Source organism: Anoplophora glabripennis, unplaced genomic scaffold (assembly GCF_000390285.2).
Source record: "Anoplophora glabripennis isolate ALB-LARVAE unplaced genomic scaffold, Agla_2.0 scaffold65, whole genome shotgun sequence".
Lineage (NCBI taxonomy): Eukaryota > Metazoa > Arthropoda > Insecta > Coleoptera > Cerambycidae > Anoplophora > Anoplophora glabripennis.
Window position 1 is genome coordinate 1,016,232 of NW_019417609.1, and position 22,749 is coordinate 1,038,980.

The 22,749-nt window shown below is 30.8% G+C and overlaps 1 protein-coding gene across 1 annotated transcript; it reads right to left on the bottom strand.

Annotated features, from left to right (window-relative positions):
- Positions 1-21,336: 21,336 nt before the first annotated feature.
- Positions 21,337-22,539, bottom strand: LOC108904417. The gene has a single exon (XM_018706968.1). The coding sequence runs from the start codon at positions 22,537-22,539 to the stop codon at positions 21,337-21,339; it is 1,203 nt and encodes a 400-aa protein (XP_018562484.1).
- Between the last annotated feature and the right edge of the window lie 210 nt (positions 22,540-22,749).

Here is a 22,749-nt window from a genome sequence, read left to right on the forward strand (position 1 = left end):
CGTATATTACACACTGAAAGAAATGCGTTTTATTCATTATTAGAATTCTATATACCATTATAAGACCATTGTATACTATATGTGACAGTTAAACAGGTGAATATTGGATATAAAACGCGTATTGCTAGCACAGTTGTATAGTGACTATAAACCTTATTCTTTATTAAATTATTGTATAACTAGTATACAACGTTTTTATACCCTTTACGAAATATTAGCAATAACTGTTATTAAAGTGTTCCATATCGTTATTAGAACATCTAGTACTGGTTATAAGTTTTATAATAATAAATGTATTAAACTGTTGTATACTCTGTATGAGTTAAAAACATATGATCATTAAGTTTTCAGAAATTTTATTGGATAACTGTAATTACAAGCTAAGGTTCTAATGTAAACATACATAAAACATACTTTTAAGCATTAAAAATGATGACAAATCGCTCCCAAAACTGTCCAGTTTATTTTCTTAGCAACGATGCACCCGTATTTTCTTGTATTACATGAGAATTTGCACTATAACTCTTCCACCTTAAGAATGAAGCATCCCCAGAAAGGTTGAGCTTCTTTCTATATAATTTTATTTCCTCTGGTTGATTGACTTTATACCCATGCTCTTCTTTGTCACCTTCTGTTCCTCCATCTTATGTAAAACTTAACATCAGCGATTTCTAATAGGACCTACAAAATAATAATTTTTAAGATTTAGACAAGATTCACATTTGAACCAACAAAACAATTACAAGCCATAAAACAGTTAGATACTTACATAATAATTTTCCATTTCACACAACGCGATATGATCATGTATCCCACAAAACATGTGCATATACTGTCCATTTTCATCAAACTAGACGTGTGTAAGTCGATGCACAGCGGACTGTCGGAAATTTTACGATTGTTGTATTTTCTCTTCTTGAGTAAAGATAATAAAGACGTTGTGGTTTTGAAAAGTGGACTGTATAAGATAGTTGAGTACCATTCTGCTTCATGCATAGCATGCTACTGAAATCTTAGAAGGGAAGGGATGAGCTCGTGCGGCGAACTCTAAATCAGCGGCTGGAATAGCCAGGTTTCTTATTGAGTCAACGCACTTCGCTCTCGGGTCTGACATATGATTATTATTACAAGACTATGAATATAACTTAACAACGATCATAACCGATTATGCACCGAGAGGTGACGATCACTTAACCATTATAAGATGCGTTTTACACGTTAAAAACGGAAACATATTCAGTATAAGAACGAATAATTCTGTTAATACAATTGTTATATACAAATTCGGATAATGGTTTTTATACAACAAATCTTCCCTACTATACAACTGGAATGTAAAGTCTATAACACCTAATAATGTATAAGTAATTCATTATAACCTTTATTTCATAGATACATAAGGTGTATTAAGCACCTTCCAGTTAAACTGATTGAATAATGAGTATGGAGATGATTGCTTTTTTTTAATAAAAGTGTATATTGGTTATAAAAGTTTTAATATCCGCTACACATTATTCTAGATAAATAGTTTAGTAAGCCCACTTCTTTCAGTGTGGATTATTAAAATCGAAAGTATCTAGTGTAATTATTATTTAATTTTATAATCCTAGTTGAAAAAATGTAATGTTTTAATTTTATTTTAGTTCAAATAATTACCACAATGAAACACTAAATGTATTGTTGATCTTTAGTTTATTCAGTTTATATTTGATCTAATAGAATGCACATTTTGTATGTAGCACGACAAAACTGTAATTATTCGAAGAACAGAAGTGTTAATTCACGAGCGATGAAATAAAAAAATATAGTATAATTAAGGCACTGACAGAAGTCATGTACCATTGGAAATATTTGAATAGATATAACGCAACTCTTGAGCATGGTGTAAAAAATACGTAATTGAAAGAAAACACCGGAAAAGCACTAATATGAACCAATAAGACCTCTGGCTAATTGGCAAGTCTAAAGCCACAACCCATTCACAAGGATAACACTTTACATTTTCAGTAGTGCAGGAATTTATTTGGTTCGCATCATTTTTTTTATTCTAGTTTTTGCAAAAAGTGACGAAGATGAAGAAGAGAAACTACAACCTGATGTGGAAGAATGGGCGAAAGAAGCGAAAGTAATTTGTTCTCAAAAACAGCGGATGATATACGGAAAAAATTTAAGAAATGAAAAAGATCAAGAATATCGCGAAGAGCCAAATATTTCTAAATAGTCAAAGGAAACGAAACCATTAACATTATGGTCCTATTTAATCTTACCAAAGTGTGTGCTGATATGAATGAAAATTGTGATGCATTTCAATTCAAAGAATCATTGTTTTTGAATACTTTTTCTTTACTACGTATTGTCACTCGACTATGCTCAAAGTAAATATTACTTCAAACTTACAATTCCATTGACTTTTATTTTTACATTATGTATGTGTATATGTATGTTTGTAAACTATAACAACAAACTTTGTCGCTTAATCACTAAAAAATAAATACAAAAACAGAGTTACTTATGAACATTTGGACAACTAGATTAAAATGGCAATGACTAGATATTCATTATTTTATTCTTTTTGTGTTTATGACTGTTTTTACCTCTTGTAAAAGCAAATTCTCCTTACAATCTGTTTTCAATCACAAACTGACGTTGATATGCTCAGTGCCGAATATTCTATTTAAATCTAAGTAAATCTATTTTTTACAGTGCGAAATTTTTTATATGGCAAAAATAATTATATTAAATAACCTTTGTCAGATCCTTTATCGTGAGGATTCATTAAATTTTTAAATCTATTTTTACATACATTCCTGTAATAAAAAAAAGTATTGTTGAAGAAAGAGAGTTTTTTAAATCATTTATTACCTGTCACAGTAATATTACTATCTCTGTTAGTTGGGAACCCAGCAATATATTAATAATCTGTCTAGGTACACAATATCTGTTATAAGTAAATATATTTTTTAAATTATCTGAACTTTCCATATAGAATAATATTACAAACCTAAATTAAATTGAAAAAAATTGTAATGAGTACAATTTACATTCTTGTACAAATTGCGCTTCATTACTAAAAAATTGTTACAATAAACATATCTTTAAATCTTGTTACAATCCGATAGCTTAATTTGAATGAATCTAGAAAATTATAATAAATTTAAACATTTTTTAACAAATGCCTCAATGGGTGCTTATTTAAATATATCATTACAATTTTGTATTTTGTATTATAAGGACTTTATTTTATAATTTTAGGTTAGAGGAAATAAGGAGATAAAAAAATGATAATCCGTCTATACTGTTCCCTATTTCATAAGTAAAACCGTAAAGAAGGTTACTATCATGCAAACCAGAAAAATGAAGCTGAAAGACAGCGAAATCAAATCTAGGATGAAAAATATGCATCAGGCGGCAGATGGCTCGGTATGGCAAGGGGTAGACGCCAACAGTCACTGCAACGAGAAATGTTTTTATTAGCTGTAATCCTGTGATTGATTGTATTCATGGAGTTCCATTCTTGGATGTTATAAAGGTGATTTATTTACTTGTACATTGTAATGAAATTATTTTTTTATTTGCTATAACGTCGTTGTGTTACCCTATATTTATTGAAGAACTTGATGGTATGATTAATTAACTAACTACACAAATAGCACAAATTAATTATTTGAATATCTGAAAATGTTAACCCAAGATACCAGATTCCTACGGGATGTCCGAGAGAAGACGGGCAGTTGGGCATGCCTTACAAAAGTAATATCACCAATTTATATTTTTTTAGTCCGGTTGACACTGCAGAGTTATTAGCTCTCGAAACTGATAGTTGAAAATATATTTTTCGTTGAAGCATTTTTTATTAAATATGAATAATTTTTTTTAACAATGCAATTTTTACTAGCTGCATTAAGGGTAATCCGTCTCAGTAGTCTTGGACAACAAATGTATAGTCTAATTTTTTAAAATTTTTCTGGCAATTGTTAAGACTTTGGTACTTTTTAAATGTAAAAAGTGTACTTACTTGTTTTTTATATATACTACGAACAGTATTCGAAATAAACGCGTTTACCCCATAATGGTATACTAAATATTTCCAACATATTGTTGGAAACATATATTGTTAGTAGCGGTAAATACCTCAGTGTTTTATGTAGCAAAATAAATAGCACTTTGTGTTTATCGAAATAGTATGGAACCTTCATTGTAAAACACGTTTATCTCATTGGTTCGTTCTATCATATCAAGCAACTACCTTTTTCATTTAAAAAGGCACGCAAAATTATGAACGTAGAATATAAACTTTTTTGGAAGTCAAATGTGCCAAGGTGACTCTGCCTTCGTTCTCCTAAACTAGCTATGAGTAAATAATAGACCTTTTTAGTAGTGACGTCACATTCGCCAAATAATAGACAATCCCATAGTACACATTGTCATAAAGAATTTCTCAATATTTTCACTAGATTTCGATTTTCGACCTTATGTACTTTGGACATATGTGCCAAAAAATGGCTTCTTTGTCATGACCTTAAATATCACAATATTCTGGTAATATTAGAAATATTTAAGAAGTTTCAAACCCCAAATGATAAACTAATAGAATTATAGAATTTATATATTTAAACTTATAGAAAAATATTGACTTTTATAGTAATTAGTAAATTAAAATTATATCAATGTTACTGAGCATACGCATTAAAGATAATTTCATGTAAGCGAAGTAGCCTCTTCAAGAAAAGTTTAGTTGTTGTTAAGAGTACGTTACACTTGATAAACACACTGACATAGTATAATACTAAAAAAAAAACAATAAAAATACTTAGTTAATGCCAAGATTAAACAAAACAAGAGAAATTACACTAATGATGACAGGGACATATCAACAAGATCTCACCTGCGAATGAGGCTATTCTTTCCGAGCATGAGCACTAGGAATAACACGGCTAAAGTTAAATTTTTACTTTATTTAAATTTAGGAATATCCTTTTCATAAGTCGTTTTATAAGTCGAATTTTATACGTCGTTTTATAAGTCGAGTATCGTAAATAGTACACAAGGGTCAGAAGCGGTCTGTACGATATCAACTGTGACAACTGTGACAATTTGTTGCGGGTTGCCTAAATATGTGACGTCACACTAAAAGAGAATACGTTAGTAGAAATAACTTCAAATAACTTAACTTTTACCTAATAATTATCCAAGTCTAATGGAAATTAAAAAAGTTATAACGAAAAATCGACTATAAGTTAGTAACTCTACATAGTGAGTCCAATTAGAAAAAAGAGTTCTGAAAATTGTTTTTTTTTGTTTTCATCAAAATATACCTAATGATGGTGGTCTGTGTTAATAGTGTCCATCTATTTTTCGAAAATTTTATTTAAAATACCCTTCTTAATTTCCATCAGAGAATCTACTACTGGCACTTAGTAATTGCACGTCCCATATATAAGGAAGTTTTCTTATTACATTTAGAAAAAAATAACATTTTAATTTTAGATATGTTCTTCTGTAGTATATTGAATAATTCTAAGTTTAACCAAGCTTATCATCACAAATTGCAATAATAAAATAAAGAGCTCATTTTCGTTCAAAATAAGATTTATGAAGTTAGACAATTTTTTCCCTCAGTAGTGTGCCTTAAATTTTTAGGAAGTGTAACCCTCATGTCATAGGCCTATGGTTTAAGCTAAGAGCTAACTTTTCCTTGCAATATCTTCATTTTTAAAGTCATAACATTTTCTCTTTTGAAAACTACAACGTTTTGAACTTCAGCCTCAGAGTAAATATTTATATAAATAAGAAAATACTCTTAAATTTGGACGAAGCTGACTCATCGCCTATCAATAAAATTACAAAAAAAAATTGTTGTCGAAGAACCACTGATGTTGAAGAACATCAGCTAAAACTGTCAACTTCATAGTTTTACGAATAAAAATGACTTTTCAAGATATATATTCATTTCCCACAATTTCTGTAAAGAGGACAAGCCCCCCGGATCCAGAAGCCTCGTATATTTGGACGGGTCTGAGATAATTGCGAAACTATAGTGCAACATGTGGACATTCATAAGTGGAAATACCAGGTAGAATGCGAACTCGCGACCACGTAATATTATTTCAGGACAACTGCTAATGTTTAGAGCTTTAATTAAATATAATGTATTTTTATATTTCCTCCACATGGAACAGGCCAATTAAACGATGCCGGAAAAGGGCATTATATAAAAATAAAAAACTGCGAAGTACTTACATATGGCGCTGGTAATAATAAGGAAAATATTAATTTCTAAATTGAAATTAGATGTAACTATATTTTCGAAGAACGAAATGCTCGGTTGGTGTCTCAGTAACATTAAAAAGCGTTTTTCCCAAAAGTCAAACTTTGATTGCCAGTTTTCCAAAAAAAATTTTTCTCCAATCATTTCCTTCAATCAAAGAAGAAGGTGGTTTCCTAAGGCGAAATTTTATGTTAAATGTAGAAATATAAAGTCCCTCTATTTTTCGTTTCTCTTTTTAACAACCAACAAGTTTTCGTCCTATATATACAAAGGGCGAAAATTTCTGAATATTTCTGAGGCGAAATTGAAAGAAGGTGTATTCGATTACGTATTCGGACATTGTTCAAGGATGCAACATTCATCACTACAATGAGTAGCGTTGAGAAGAGTGCTTGGACTAGTTTCAAAGTTGTAGTGACAATTTTTTTAGAAAATAACAACAGTCCTAAATACGAAGAAATTATATTAAAATTGATAAAAAAAACTTCCAAGACCTGGGATGTTTGATGGACTACTAGTTGCACTTTCTTCATTCACATCTGGATTGGTTTCCTGAAAATCTTAGAGATTATAACGAAGAACAAGGCGAACGATCTCATCAGAATATGAAGGTTATAGAACAGCGATATCAAGGAAGATGGGATCACAACATGATGGCCGATTTTTGTTGGTTGTTAAAAAGAGAAACGAAAAATAGAGGGACTAAACGAAAGCGTAACCCTTTGCATAGATCCTTTGAAGAAAAGAGTACACGTTATAGCAACAAAAATAAGAATGATTTGTAGATATCGTTTTCTTTTGTTTAGAAAGTTTTATTGCATTCTCAATCTTCTAGGCTGTTATCTCATCTCTCAGCACAAAAAGTAGATGAATAGATGGGCGGATGTGTGGGTTTTATAGGTGGTATAGGTGGATGAATAAATATGCGTATTCATGCATGAACGACTGGATAGAAAGATGTATGAATTCATAAATGGGTGGGTGGATAATAAGATGGATCCAGAACTCTGCAACACGAATTATGCCATGAAAATGGTGTTTTTAAAGCATTTGATCTATTTTCTGTTTTTGAATGAAATTGGACCAGCTTGTCTGACTCTATGATGATAAATTGGAATTAAACGAGTGAACAATCATACGTCTAGTGAACTAGTAGAATAATTTAATTTTTTATAACTCGTCGATCGTAAATGACGTTTTTTGTGAATTTTGACCTGTTTTTTGAATTTTCCCGAAAACTCAGACCCGTTGGGCCAAATCTGAAGGCAGATTCGGATTCAGCGGAAAAAATACATGGAAATACATGGATCTGAATACCAGATCCGATACTTTTTTTGTGGGGCTGTGAATTAATTAAGACATTAAAAGATAAGCAGTTCTGTAGTGTCTTACTCTGCGATCTAGGCGGCAATATCAACGACGACCAGTGTATGTATATATCTCACATTATTGTATCACATAATGGAACTGAATATTTGTTCCATAGTTACTACTTGTATTTATTCCTTTTACATGAATAAATAATTTAAAAAATTTACATAATTCTATTCCAATTTCAATTCTAGTTTGTCTGTTTCGTAACTTCCCAAGGAGTTGTTTTTCCTTACTAATAGCACAGGCAAAATATTGTCTGTGCTAATAGCTATTTGCTACCAGAAAATAAATTTTAACCTTATTTGACAAGAGTTAACTAATTTGTATTAGTTTTGCTCTATTATCAAATTTAGAATTATGATCATGATTCCGGGAAATGTTATTAATAAGAAATTTCGAATTTTACTCCATCGTAATATAATTCCATGACTGAGATTAATTCTTTGTGTAATACCAAAAGTTCCAAAATATAAAAAATGTTATACCGTATGTTAGTCATACTTTTTCATAAGCATATTCCATTTATACGGCGTGTCCCACTAGTGCGGGAAACTCCAATATCTATGTTAAAATGAGGAATATATGGATTTTTCTTTTTACTGTGTTGCCACATTTCTCGGAATCTTCTGCATCTCATGGTATGAAAATATACAGGGTGTTGCATTTAAAAAATTCGAGATTTTTCAATTTTTCAATTGGCAATTTTGACATGATATTTTGGTCACCCTGTATAACGCAGTCCAGTTTTTGGAGCATGATTCGGAAGAGTCGTTCTTACTAAACATCTGATAAAAAAATGGGCTTAGTAGCTATTAGTATAACCTGTCAGTATCAGACAATGTAAGCAGCCAATATCGGCTATAAAAACCTTTCAAGCGAGATATCTCAAAAACTGTGAATATTTGAAGAGAACTATTCTACATAAAGTACCCTTTATTTTTGATGTAGAATCCGAAAAAAATATAAAAAATGTGTGTTTCCATTTAAATTTGGTGTGTGGCCAGGAAAAGTGGAACACCCTGTATAGTTGAATATATTTTTAATTTGTACATTCCGAGAAATGTGGCAACACAGTTCCATATCCAGAAAAATCCATATATTCCTCATTTTAACATAGATATTGGACTTTCCCGCACTAGTGGGACACGCTGTATATATGGTTAAAACTTTTGAACAAAGGAAATATCTACTTAGTCTAGAATAGATAGATATATGACATTTATTCTTAACAGAACGTCGTTATAAATGGTTTGTGATAAATGAGGAGAGTACATGCAATGTTTATTATTATTAATCATAAGTAATATGGGACATCTCAAAAATAAAACTGTACAAATAAATATCTGTTGCATGGTTATTTGTCAGGAGAGGATAATGCATAGATAGAATCTATTTTTTCTAATGTCTTAGCAGTTTCCACCACAGAACTATATGCCAATATTCAACTTATTTACATCTTTCATTCAAATAGAATCAAGTTTGTGCAAGTTTAAATTATACTAATTTTCATATATGGTCCGATATGATGAATCTGCCATAGTTTTATTTATTAAAAAAGTATGGGTATTCCATGAAAAAATTCGGGAGACAAATAACTTTTTAATTAAAGATGATCTTTCATAATCTATACAAGATTATAATCCACATGTTAAGTTCCATATTCGACTCTACTGGTGTTTTTTTTTTTCAAATTTTATGTAAGTAATGACTACAAGGAAATTGCATGCTATCACTATAATACAAAGTATGGTAAAATTCCTTGAACTTTCCATGGGAACCTGTTGTCATGGAATGTTCAAGTAAAATTCATGTAACATTAAATAAAACTTGTAAAATATATCTCAATCTTTTACTATTCTTGGATGATTACTAAAAACTTCTTGTCTTTGAAGAATCGTAAAGCCCTTAGAAATAGTTTCAGTACAGACTTGTTTGTTTTTACCTTAACCAGAAGAAGTACATGAAGGCTTGTCGCTGTTAGCACATCAAATTCTATTTGTAACTAACACCACCATATTTGATGCTACAAGGATATTTACTTTTTTGGTACATCCGTTCTAGATGTTAAGAAAATATAGTATAACCGTTGTTAATGTCGAAAGTGGTTCGGCCAATAACTTGATTAAATGAAATAATTTTTAAAAGACAACTGTACCAAGAAAACACCTTATTTCTAGATGTTCTGACCACCACTGATTTTAATTTCGGAAATAAGAAAGAATCGCAAGGAGCGAGTAAGGAGGATGAGGGAGGACAGTAATCTGATTTTTGGCATAAACCTGATGAAATGACAAAACTGATTGTCTCGCCACAAATCTGGTCTCTCTTTGCAGGTTTTTTTCACGTAACCGTTGTAAAACGTCTGATAGCACACACGGTTCACAGTTTCACCTTGAGGCAAGAATTCAAAATGCAAATTCCATTAAATTTGAAAAAAACAGCGAACATCACTTTGAGAATGGATCGAGACTGACGTGCTTTTTTTGCGGCGTGGAGATCCTTTACCAATCCACTGTGATGATTGAATTTTTATCTCAATATGCTAACCTCTTGTGCAATTTCTCTGACAGTCCATCGACGGTTTGCACGCACCAAATCTGGCAGAGGATCATCTTCAATTGACTGACGGCCACTTTTAAATTGTGGAAACCATACATAACATTGCGCATGACCCAGAGCATCATCTCCGTACGGTTGTTTCAAAAGTTGAAACTTTTCCGTGAAAGTTTTCTTAAAAATCGCAGGTAAAAAATCATCACAACACTGAAATAACAACATCACGAAATATGATACGAATGAGATACGAACAATACAGAACATGTGGTGACAGAGGAGGTTACTCGCAAAGAAATGCTGCCAACCACATATCACTAAATATCTCCATTAGCGCATAATTCAAGACGTTCGATTATTTTCTAAACAGGCCTGGTATAAATATTTTGTATATAAATGGAAATTAAATTGATTTAGAAATGTCTAAGAAATACATCAGTGACATAAATCTAATTAAAAAAATGTATCTACATTTTTATAGATTTTGTATCTAGACAGAAATTATATGAAAGTAACATATATTCGTATACAGTGTGTCCCGTTTTTCAGGTTAACACCTCTGGAAATGTGAGAAGGCTGTGGACTTTCCACAAGCCATTTTTTTACAAATAGTGCCCTGGTGGGAGGTTATAATCATTTTATTGAGGTGACAAAAGCCTGGGCTATTACGATTTTTTAAAAGGGTCGTTATTCCAGAAAATAGTATTAGGCATTTTTTTATTAAAAAGATATTATTACCGGGCTATTCAACACCCACTAAAATACCCACATACCAAATTTGATGACAAATGTCTATTGAGTGTTTTTTATGTGATGCCAAACTTCGAAAAATCAGACAACTAAAAGTTATAACAAGCAGGTGAAAGATTGCCATGAAAGTGAAAACGAATACCAGTCGGACAAAGAAATAATATAGGTACTTTAAATTTAATACTTTTAATTATATTATTCATTATTATTAATTAATTATAAAAATAATAACTTACAAAAAATGTAATGAATTTAAATACTAAGTTGTTAAACAAAAAAATTGCAAAACGTTAATCTGAATTAAGTTTTAGTTTTCTCCACCAAACCTCTTTCCAGTCGAACACATTTTTCCAATCCTCTTATTAAATTTAAAAATAATTTACATAGACGTTGTGGAGTAATCTCTGAACAAGCTTGTCTTATGCAATAATTCATTAAGTCATCCAAATTCTTTGGTATGTTTTTATAAACTCTTTGTTTTACAAAACCCCAAAAGTAAAAATCCATAGTTCGAGAAAACTAAAATTTAATTTAGATTGTTTTGCAATTAACAACACAATACATTACATTAACATTAACAATAAGTTTAACAACTTAATATTTATAATTCATTACCTACATTTTTTGTGCGTTAATTATTATTTTTACTATGGCCGCAATTAAAAGTGTTTATATAATTTATAGTGCCTATATTTTTTCTTCACTCAATTGGTACTTGTTTTCACTTTCATGGCAATCTTTGACCTGCTTATTATAATTTTTAGTTGTCTGATTTTTCGAAGTTTGGCACCACATAAAAAACACTCAATACACACTTGTTGTTCAAATTTGGTTCGTGGGTATTTTGATGGGTGTAATAGCCTGGTAATATTTATCTTTTTGATAAAAAATGCCTAATACCACTTTCTGGAAAAACTACCCTTTTAAAAAATCGTAGTAGGCCAGACTTTTGTTACATCAATAAAATGATTATAGTAGAATATAACCTCTCTTCAGGGTACTATTTGTGAAAAAATTGGCTTGCGGAAAGTCCACAGCCTTCTCACTTTTCCAGAGGTGTTAACCTAAAAAACGGGACACACTGTATGTATATGTATATGATATGTTCCTAAAGGAAATATTTGAAGAGTCATAATCGAATAGTTTATAAAAAAGAATAATAAATAATACTTAATAATAAGTATTTTGTAAATGATATACACTTGTATTGGCAATATTTACGAAAATTCATTCTATTTTGGCAAATAAAAAACAGCCTCCTGAATGTTGTTCACGTTGATTTAAATTACACTAATGAGTAAATTGGAGCATATATGATAATAGACAACAATACCATACTTACATTAAGATAATAGCTACGTTACCATTCATTTAGAATATAAATTTAAAAAATATATTTGATAGTATAAAATTAGTGCTCGCAACCGCGGACGTATCTCAACAATTTAAAATACATTACGGGCAGGAAACCGTGTCTTCTCTTTTTACCTGAACAAAAAAAAAACAAGCCTAAACTGCTGAACACTAACTTCAAACAGAAGTATTTTAAACTAAGATATTTTAATAAGCTTGTTGTTAAAATAATTCCCACAAATTCAGAAATAATCCGAAATTACTGTTTGCAATTGAATAATAATTAAAGAAATAAACATTTTCTACGCTGAAGTAATGTTATGTTCATGCTGATTAACATTATCGACGGTATCAGCTTCTGATAACATTATAGATTAATGTTTAATAACAGTAATAACCGCTAGTAGGTGGTAGTAAATACTTATTAGGTATATCGAATGAATAAGGTGGATTATGGATGGACAATTTTAATAACATTCACTTATTAGAAAGTATTGATTCGTGTACTACATGTAATTCAGTTCTTTAATTAAATAGTACAACGCAAGAAACATGTAAGCCTTAGAAATGAAGTTACTGTATTCATTGGAAAATGCAATTTTAACGATAAATTGATTTCAAAATATCCTCTAAAAGTACCATATTAAATTAATATTCCAATAAATCTGCGTCTCCGATATTCAGTTTAACAGAATTAACTTTGCTCGGAACTTCTGATGTTGTATCAGTTTAGTAATTAGAAACACATACATATTTTGGTGTTATCCTTTACTTAGAATTTTTTCAGAAAAATAAGAACAATTTGTATTTAGGTTATTTAAATATTTCATATATTCTATTATTAACATCTTGCTTTCACCTCTGACAAAGATTGACTGCGTAAAAACAGCTGCTACAAAGAGATATTTTTGTTTCCACATTTTACTTGGGACTAAAACCTTTCTCAATATTACTTTAACATTAATATCTTGCTTTCACCTCTGACAAAGATTGACTGCGTAAAAACAGCTGCTACAAAGAGATATTTTTGTTTGCACATTTTACTTGGGACTAAAACCTTTCTCAATATTACTTTAACATTTTCTAGTACTTTCAATTGATACCAATTTTTTGAGTGGAAACAAAAGTTTATACTTTTTGAAAATATTACACTTCATAAAAGAAGCATCACTTTGACTTTGTATCGAGACTGACGTGCTTTCTTGGGGCGTGGAAATTATTTGCTAATCCATTTTGTAAACCTAGCTTTCGCTCCGTTATGATCCTTTGAATGAATGTTTCATCGTCATTGGATTGTTCAAGGAGATGCCGACAAATGTCCACACGATCTTCTTCTGTTGTTCGGTCATCAAACGAGGAACAAATATTGCTGCATGGGAAATTTTGCAGTCTAAGTATATTTCGTGGCATGATCCAATTGAAATGCAATTCTGCAATTTTTCTGACAGTCAATCAGTGATTTGCACGCACTAGATCTTTGACTTTCTGAATGTGGGAGTCATCAGTTGAAGTCGAAGGCCTCTTTGGTCGAGGAGCATCTTCCATGACTGATGGCCACTAAATCATGAAAACCATTCGTAACTTTGACTACGATCAAGTGCATCACCTCCGCAAGCTTGTTGTTGAAATGTTTCCATGATAGTTTTCCCCAATTTCACGAAAAATTTTAAGTTGCATCGTTGTTCCAGAAAATCCCACATTTCAAAAATCATCACAAGCACCTAAACACGTTGCACTCAATTAACAATATTACTAAATGAGATATCAACAATCCAAGAACATGTGCAACGCAGTGCTGCCAACCGCTTATCACAAAATATCTCCATGAGCTCGTAAATCAAAAAGTTCGGTTATTTTTTTAACAGACCTCGTACATAAAAAAGTAATCATCTAAATTCTAAATCGTACTACGCACTAAAATTAGAGATATCCACATCTCATATATTTAGTCAACCACAGTAGCCAATAACCTTTTCCTATAACATTCTAGATTTAGATGCTTTTGTGATTATAATTTTGTTGTATTTTTAGGAATATTTAATTAGATGACAGTAAACTATAACTGAAAAATTAATAAACCACAACAGAAATACCTATAAATTTTTGAGGAAAGTTCCTTTTTTAGGTGTCTTATAGATAAATAACCTAATTATGTAATAAAAGGTACTACTTTATAGCACTAGCTTTGAAATTGTTAGTTCAAAATCTTAAATTTTAGTTAAGTTTTGTCTTGAAACAGTTAGTTAAATGTTTTCCGATAAATCTAAAATTGTAAACTACAAAGTAAAATTTCGCTGCTACAATTATTTTTATATATACTTACTGTCACAAAAATAACATTTAAATAACTTCGTTCTTGAGTACGGGTGAGATATAACCTACAAAGTAGGTATATCTTAATTGTCACTGCTAGTCAATGAAATTATTTTCATGCCCTTCGAATAGTATAATAATGTATAAAGCCAGAATATGGCAGGTAAATCATCAAATCAAATTTTTTGAATAGACCAATGTTTCGATTTTATATAAAATATTCCTCAGGGCGATAGATAATAATAAAGAGAAGAAAATATCTACGAAGAACATCACCTAAAAATATTAAAACAATATTTAAACCATATTCTAATATTTTAAAGGACAGACACATATTAAAATTATTAAGTTGTTAATATATATTGTTTACTGTGTTATTTTTTCTATGGAGAAAAAATATTTAGTTCAGTTTTTCACTGAACACTTAGGTATACGGTTTTAAAATCAATAGGAACTTTTTCTTATTTTAACAGTTATATTGCGATTTAAGTATTTGTGTTAAGTATATAATGAAAAAAATAATAATATATTAACCAAAGATACCAGACAAGGGCTCTTGGTTGGTAATTGGTTGATTTTATTAATTTCTGTTGGACTGTATAATCGACTGGGTATGTGAACAACATTTTTTGAAATATCTGGAATATTACTACAATTATTACCTATCATTATGAACTGTAGTCACATACGTCCTCTAATGGCAGAGTAAGGTAACTTACCATAGTTAAAACGGTCATGTGTATTGGAGTAGTAATGGATCAGTGACAAAAATCATGAGCTTGATTTTCCTTAACATTTCAATTAAAAATATAATTATGATTATTTCTGATAATACACTAAAGATTATTTTATAAAATTTTATATCAAAGTTTATTGGAAAATGCAAATATTAATTTAATAACAAATGAACTTCCCATCCTTATGGTATGGGATTTCGATCTTAATACGGTAATTAACTGAAATAACATAGTAGCAAATAAATCCTCTTAAAGTTTTAATAGCCGTGTATATAGGTGTTGGAATCTGCAGCAACATCTGGTTAGAGGAGTTGGGCAGGGTCGGTGTGGAGTTGCAGCGTAGTGGACATTCACCATTAGAGAAAAATATCGTGTGAGTGGAAAGGGGTAAGTTGTACAAGTTGCCGCTAACTACAAGGCTAGCATGCTGAGCAACCGCACTTCCCGTTCCGAGCTTCCGGTCACTCCAGAAACAGTGGCGCCCGGAAAACGTTGCTTTGGTTTTTTTATGTTTTCCGTTGATGAGATGATAAAAAGTTTATCACAAAGGGAAATCAGAAGCTTGCTGTAAATTTCTGGGTCAACAACCTTTATGTCTAGTTTCATCCATCGCAACTGAAGTATTTATTTCTGAAAGTAGTTTTTTTATGTACTGCAATTTAAATTTTAAATAATGTACTGTAAATAAGCATCAGTTATTGTTTTTTATAAATTTAATTCTTGCCTGCTTATAAGTCTCACAATGAGAAGTAACAAATACTAAAAATACTTTTCAAATTACATACCTATATATATATATTAACATTTCGAAAGCTTTTCTATTTTCATTTTCAAAATGATCATCGACGATATGTAATATTTAATCTTGTATTACTTACTTATAGAATCAATTAAAATTTAAAAAAAATATCAGGCACATAGGTACTTCTCTCTTTTTTTAACCAAATTACAGCCATTGTCTTTAGTTTCCTTTATCTACTTTTCTTCTACCAACAATTTTTGAAGAGCTCCATTTTAATATTCTACCATTTTCTCAAGCATGTTCACGAATTTTTTATTTCCTCGAATTCTTCCTAATTTATATCATTTTGTCATTCAGGAATATTATTATAAAGGTTTCCAAGTTTCACCGATATAGTGTTTAATGTATTCACATTGAATACTGTAAATACGCTTTTGTAAATTTTGATCGTTATTTTTTATGGAGATTACAGTTACAATAAGAGATAAAATAGAACATAATATACTCGTATTACTGGTTCCAATATTAGTTAGTTCTCTTTAACTTCTTTAACTTCTGTGATAAATCCTGTCTATATTTTGGGATTGTGTATAACAAAGACCAACTTAATTTTAAATTAAAAAGCAGACAATACTTTTCCAAAGATTTCTGACATACTAAATCTGAATTCAACCTTAGAAATCGTAACCTAAAAGTGCGAAAGACAGAGTGTTCCGCTATATTTGGAGTTATGTTACACCATGAAATGACTTTTCTTCACAAAACTCGTTAAATCACTTGAAAGCGTTAATATTCTTTAGAATCCATTTTGAATCATTCAATCTCTCCGAGATATGGTTTGTTGATATTGATTAGTTTGGCATATTCGTCGATAATCGGGAATTGAAGATAAAAAAGAAAGACAGGTGAAGACGCAAAAAGATAGAGAAATCAAATTACAAACCCCCAAAATCCCCACTGATTCTTCCGGTTTTCGGGGTGGCTGATTACTGACCTGAGGTTGGAATCACAAAACTGTTGGTATTTAGAAATGAAAAACATTCGAGATAAATTCAAGAACCTAGAAAGGACCAGTGAAATTTAAGTGTTTGTAATTTGATTATTTTCTTTGATAAATCTTTTCCTAGAATAGATGAATTTCTCGAAGATTAAAGCAGATATTATTCCAACGAATCAAAAAAAAGATTTGAAAATATAAAAATGTAGTACTTTCAGATGTCGTAACAAGTTTTGTGAGGAAAAATTACCTGGTGATGTAACATAACCTCAAATATAAAGAAAAACCGTTTTTCGCATTTTTAAGTTAGGCTATCTCTAAACTCTGATACGATAGAGAAAGTTTGAAACCAGAATCTGATTCAAAGTGTCGAAAACCTTTGAGAAAGTATAGTTTGGTTTCTGGTTTAACAATCACATTTTGTACAATTTGTCTCTATTTGATTTGAGAATTTCCTTATTTTTTTAAAACCTTTTTCTGTTTTTGAAATATACTTCATTAAGAGGCAAATGTTACGTGCTAAATCGGCTTCAGTACTGTATCAACAATGGCGTGATATTCAGTTACTAACAAAAGAACTGTACATGCCTACTTAATTTTCCAAGATACGTCTTCGAATCAAATTCCAAATCGCTAATGTTCATAATGTCTACTATACATCAATGTTTTATATAAACTTAAAGATATATTTAAAAAAATAAAAATGATGAAATAATTAATTTGTCTAATTTAAAAAAAATATTAAAATGAATTTAATAATGAAATTTTAAAACTTTTAAAAAATGATATTCCTGAGGATAATCCTTTGCTGTGCGTATAAGTAGCTTTAAAATGCCTTTTGTTGATAGGACATGTCGAGTCGCCACTGGTGGTCAAAGCATGTCCAACACATGCACCAAGTACGGGAATATTAATGTCTTGGAGTACCGCGTTCTTACCACCCTTCCACAGCCCTGACCAGGGCATAGATCATGCATTCACCCCAGCTTCTAAGTTACTGCCACCCGATTTTATTGCTTAACCAAATATAAATTAAATTAACTACTGCTTCAGTAAGCAATTAAGAATTAAGGGAGTTTAGCGCTACGAGGAATAAAAAGCGATTTAGGTGACTTTTATTTTGGTTGCAGCAGCCGAAATATAAATCACTACATAATTTCGCGGTGACGACGGCTTTTTCTTCTCTTTATTGCAGTCTTTATTTCCATGTTTAAAGTAAGTACAATTTTAAATGGTTATCTATAAATTCCCTTTGTTATTTTGTAATTTGTTCCACATACCTTTTATATGCATTCGTGGATATTTATATACCTAACTTTTAACCTAACTTTTATAAAATACTTTAAGTAATTTCTTTTTATAGGTGCATGTGAATTGTCGTATAATAAATAATTCGGCACATTTTTATATGAGTATGATTTTTGTTTAGTTTATCTTATTTTACCGCAATTTCGCATTATCATTTTTTTAATATATGCATAATATAATACAGATATGCAGATATATTTGAACATAATACTTTTCATTCTTAAAGAAGAATATTTTAAAACGGACAGGCAATATGAGAATAGAAATGTTTCATGTATTCATCTGCAATCGTTAAAATTGTGAAAATTTAATAAGTACCTACCTACTTAATTAGTTTCCATCGATTTCAAAACATTTGTTTTCCAGAATTAAATAATTACTTACGTAAAAATATTTTTTGGGTTCTATGCTAATGCATATCGAAGAGTTGTACAAATATACCTAGTTATTTATTGGAGGAAACTAAATTTGTTATTCTAAACATAATTCTAGGAAATACATTTATTCCTTAATATTAAACATTACTAGATACCACTTAAAGCGCAACCGCAAACAGTCAACGGAGTAGAACAGCATCAGCCATTACTGGGCATACGTAGTGTGACGTGTGGATGTGCATTATTATGGACGATACTTATAGTTTATTATTCGAATGAGGTTTGGAAAGCCCCAGTGAAATTAAATGCACAATTTGTCCGATTAATTAACCGAGTTTTAATCGGAACTAGGTAACAAAAATTTATTTATTGAGTTGACCACAATTTTATAATTACTATTGGCTTTGTACTAGGATTAATATTAATTAATCAATTTAAAGGCATGGTTTTGTAAATTAGTGATAACAGTCAAAAATAGATTTTTTGTTACTCGTTATATGGAAAATTTGCAAGTCCTCCAGTAAAATACATGTGATCAACATGTTATTTGTGCATTAATTTGTATTTAGTGTAATCTATAAAACTACGTAGCTTACTGCCAGTTAACTAGCATTTCATAAAATATAATGAAAACAATAGAACAAAAACCAATTTTAAAATTTATTGTCATATTACTGGCTGTTGTACTAAAACGTCGATTTCAGTAAATCTCCTTGAAAATACTGTTTTATTACAATATATCATAATATCTTATTTTTTAATAGCTTCCTCCTTGTTCTTCTTACTGAATATTATGTTTGTTTTTATTTCTTTTTTGACTTTTTTTACAGTAATTGTCTAGATAATAAATAAATATATTATTTTTTTAAAAGTGATGATTGTGGTAGTTTTCCCAATAATAAGCTTTTGTACCTAATGCAGTTTTCAATAAATAAATATTTACATCCTATTTATGCGCAGCAGCAAATATTTTAAATCATTATAGCGGTTTAAATGTTTTAAATTAAATACAAATTAATTATTTGATTGGCTTTAATATATTGTATTTCTCCCAATTGAATCCTTTTCTAATTAATAACCTCATAGTTCGAACAGCAGCAATTTTAATATACACATAGTAACTAGATCGAAGAGTACAAAGAAAAGAGGCTTAAAATGTTAAAATTAACAACCTGAAATTTCATTGCACTAATATTAATTGTTAGTCTCTTCTCAATATTCTCAGATTATATGTCTATTTTGATAGTAAATTTTACGCTGATATTGAATGTTAGAATATCTATGTATATAAATTTTACATAAAAAAAGTTTCATGTAACATCAGAGCAGCAACAAAATGGTTTCTAGGACAAATGAAAATATAAATTACAAAATTTGCCGTGTATCAAAACCGATGCAACAACATTGGCATTTTGATTATTATAGGAGGTGGGTTCATAAAAAAATAAATATAAATTGCAGAATTTTATAGTTTCAGTAAGTATCTATTATTTAGTCAGTCTTATAAATCTTGAAATATTAGAAATTATTTAAGTTTGGCATTTTTTATTTTATTAAAATATGCGATAAATATTCACATAATCGTTTTCGAACCTGTACATGTTTTAAACTTTTTTTTTGAAGAGAAATTATTTTATTTTTTACTTGTATGTACGGGGTTAGTTACTATAATCTGACAACTTATTGTGAGTATATTATTGAAATTACAAAAAAGTTTTTAATATAAAAGTTTTAGCTTTTTTATGAATTTTTATAATGCAGAATTAGAAAAAACAATGAATAATGGAAATCACTAAATTAAAAAAATAATTTTTTAAATGGAACACCCTATAAGGTAATTGGGGGAAGATGCATAATATTTTTTCAACACTTTGCAAAAAATAGGAACATAGCTTTATTTGTTTCAAATTTATTGTCACTACTAAGCATATATGTAAAACACAAAATAAACCTAAATGAAACTCCAAATTAGTAAACTTCGTGAAAAAATAATTAAAAAAATAATGACGTCACTTTGGCATCTTATACATATCATAGGGGTAAGATGCCATCATATTGAGTCTAAGATGCCAAACTACGGGGCAAGATGCCTATACTGTGTAACCAACAAATAAATAAGCCCTTGGCATCTTAGACCTTCTCGAATGCCATCTTAGACCTTCTCGAATGCCATCTTACCCCAAGGCAAATGTTTCGTTTCAAAAAAATCTAAAAAAATCATATTTTTTTAGCACAAGGATCACAAGTGTTAGCCTCGGAAGCGCAGCTCTCATGCAGCCACCTTTTGCAAATTATACAGCACAACAATCTACTTTAGGGCCCTTTTTATCATGATAATATCCATTGCAAATGGAACAATATTCGTCTTCGGCATTTTCTATGTTATCTGAGCTGTGGTCTGAAACAATATTGCTATTATCGTCGCTTTCGTCACTGCTGCTGCTGTTATCCAGATGTTTTTGATTTTTTGAGGTTTTTCTTTTCTTCTGAAGAGTTTTTTTCTTATGGGCCTTAAAGTTTCTAGCTTCTTTTTCTTTAGCTTTTTGTAGTTTTTCTTTCACTTTCTAGCACTTTCTTTCACGGAATTGTGGGGAAGTAAGCAATTCAGCATGTTGTTTACGAGGACGTGGTCTGCTAGGACTAGATATGGAAGGGAGCGGGACAATATCCTCAAATGATATTGTTCTATTTAAATCGGTGTTTTCGTCTTCGGGTTCAACAGGGTCTTCAGAATTTTCTGCAACGATATGGACTAAAGTTTCGGCATGTTGATCTGATTGTTCTGAGAGCACATATGCATAATCCGGAATTTTATCCGGGTTTAATGGAAATATTCCGCATGCCTCAAACCCAGAAACTGCATTTTGGTTGGTTGCGGCTTGTTTCCATGCCTGATTTAATAATTCTCCGAACTGATATCTTGTAATTCTACGTCCAGGGTGATTTCGGATCCACTGCCCACAAGCACTGTTCCAGTAAGTCTTTAAGGGCTTGAAAAATGACCTGTCAAGAGGTTGTAGCCAGTGCTTAGTATGACTTGGTAAACAGAGTACATGAATATCATTTTCGGCTAAAAAATCCAACATGTCAACATCGCTGCAATGGGAAGCATGCCCATCAAGAACCAGCACAACAGGACCGGGCCCTTTTCTAGGTAAAAAGTGCCTCTTTATCCATGATGCAAAAATACTACTTTTAACGTAGGCTGAATCCGGCGAAATAACAACAGTTGAACCAGGTGGCATATTGTCTTCAAACTCTTTTTTCTTATTCTTCCCTTTAAATATAACGTAAGGTGGGAGATAATTGCCTTCGGCATTACAGCATGCTATGATACTTATAGTCTCTCCTTTTTCTGCACTTGTCACTGACTGAACATCCTTGGACCCTTTAGTGGCAACAACTTTGTCAGGCTTATTGCAAAGCTGCAGCCCAGTTTCGTCCATATTAAAAATTTTTCCTGGCTTATCAAGCAAATTGTGTTTTTCCAATGTCTCCCCAAGTAATTTAAAATATGGATCAACCTCATTATGAGACATTCCCAGTGAACGAGCAATAGATCGACCCTGAGCCACTCTCATTGACAAAGTCGGATGCCTCCTCAAAAAAAGTTTGAACCAGTCATAACCTGCGAGTTGAACGTCTTTCTTAAATCTACACTTTAGACCGTTTTTTTTTTCAGCAAATGTAAACGCCATGTGCCTAACGTCTTTTGATGTCGGAGCGTAACCAATTTTTTCTAAGTTTTGTATGTAGGAGACCAGCATTTCTTCATTTTCTTTTCCTAAACAACCAGTAGGACCCAAAGTACCCTTTTCTAATTTATTAGTGCGGACCCGCAAATTCCTTTGCAATAGAGTTTGCACCGCCTCTTAAACTATAAGAAACTATAAGAAAAAAGACTTACTTACATGCTAATATTAACTTACCGGAAATCTATCTCATTAAATTACATATGGCATCTTACCCCAATAAAC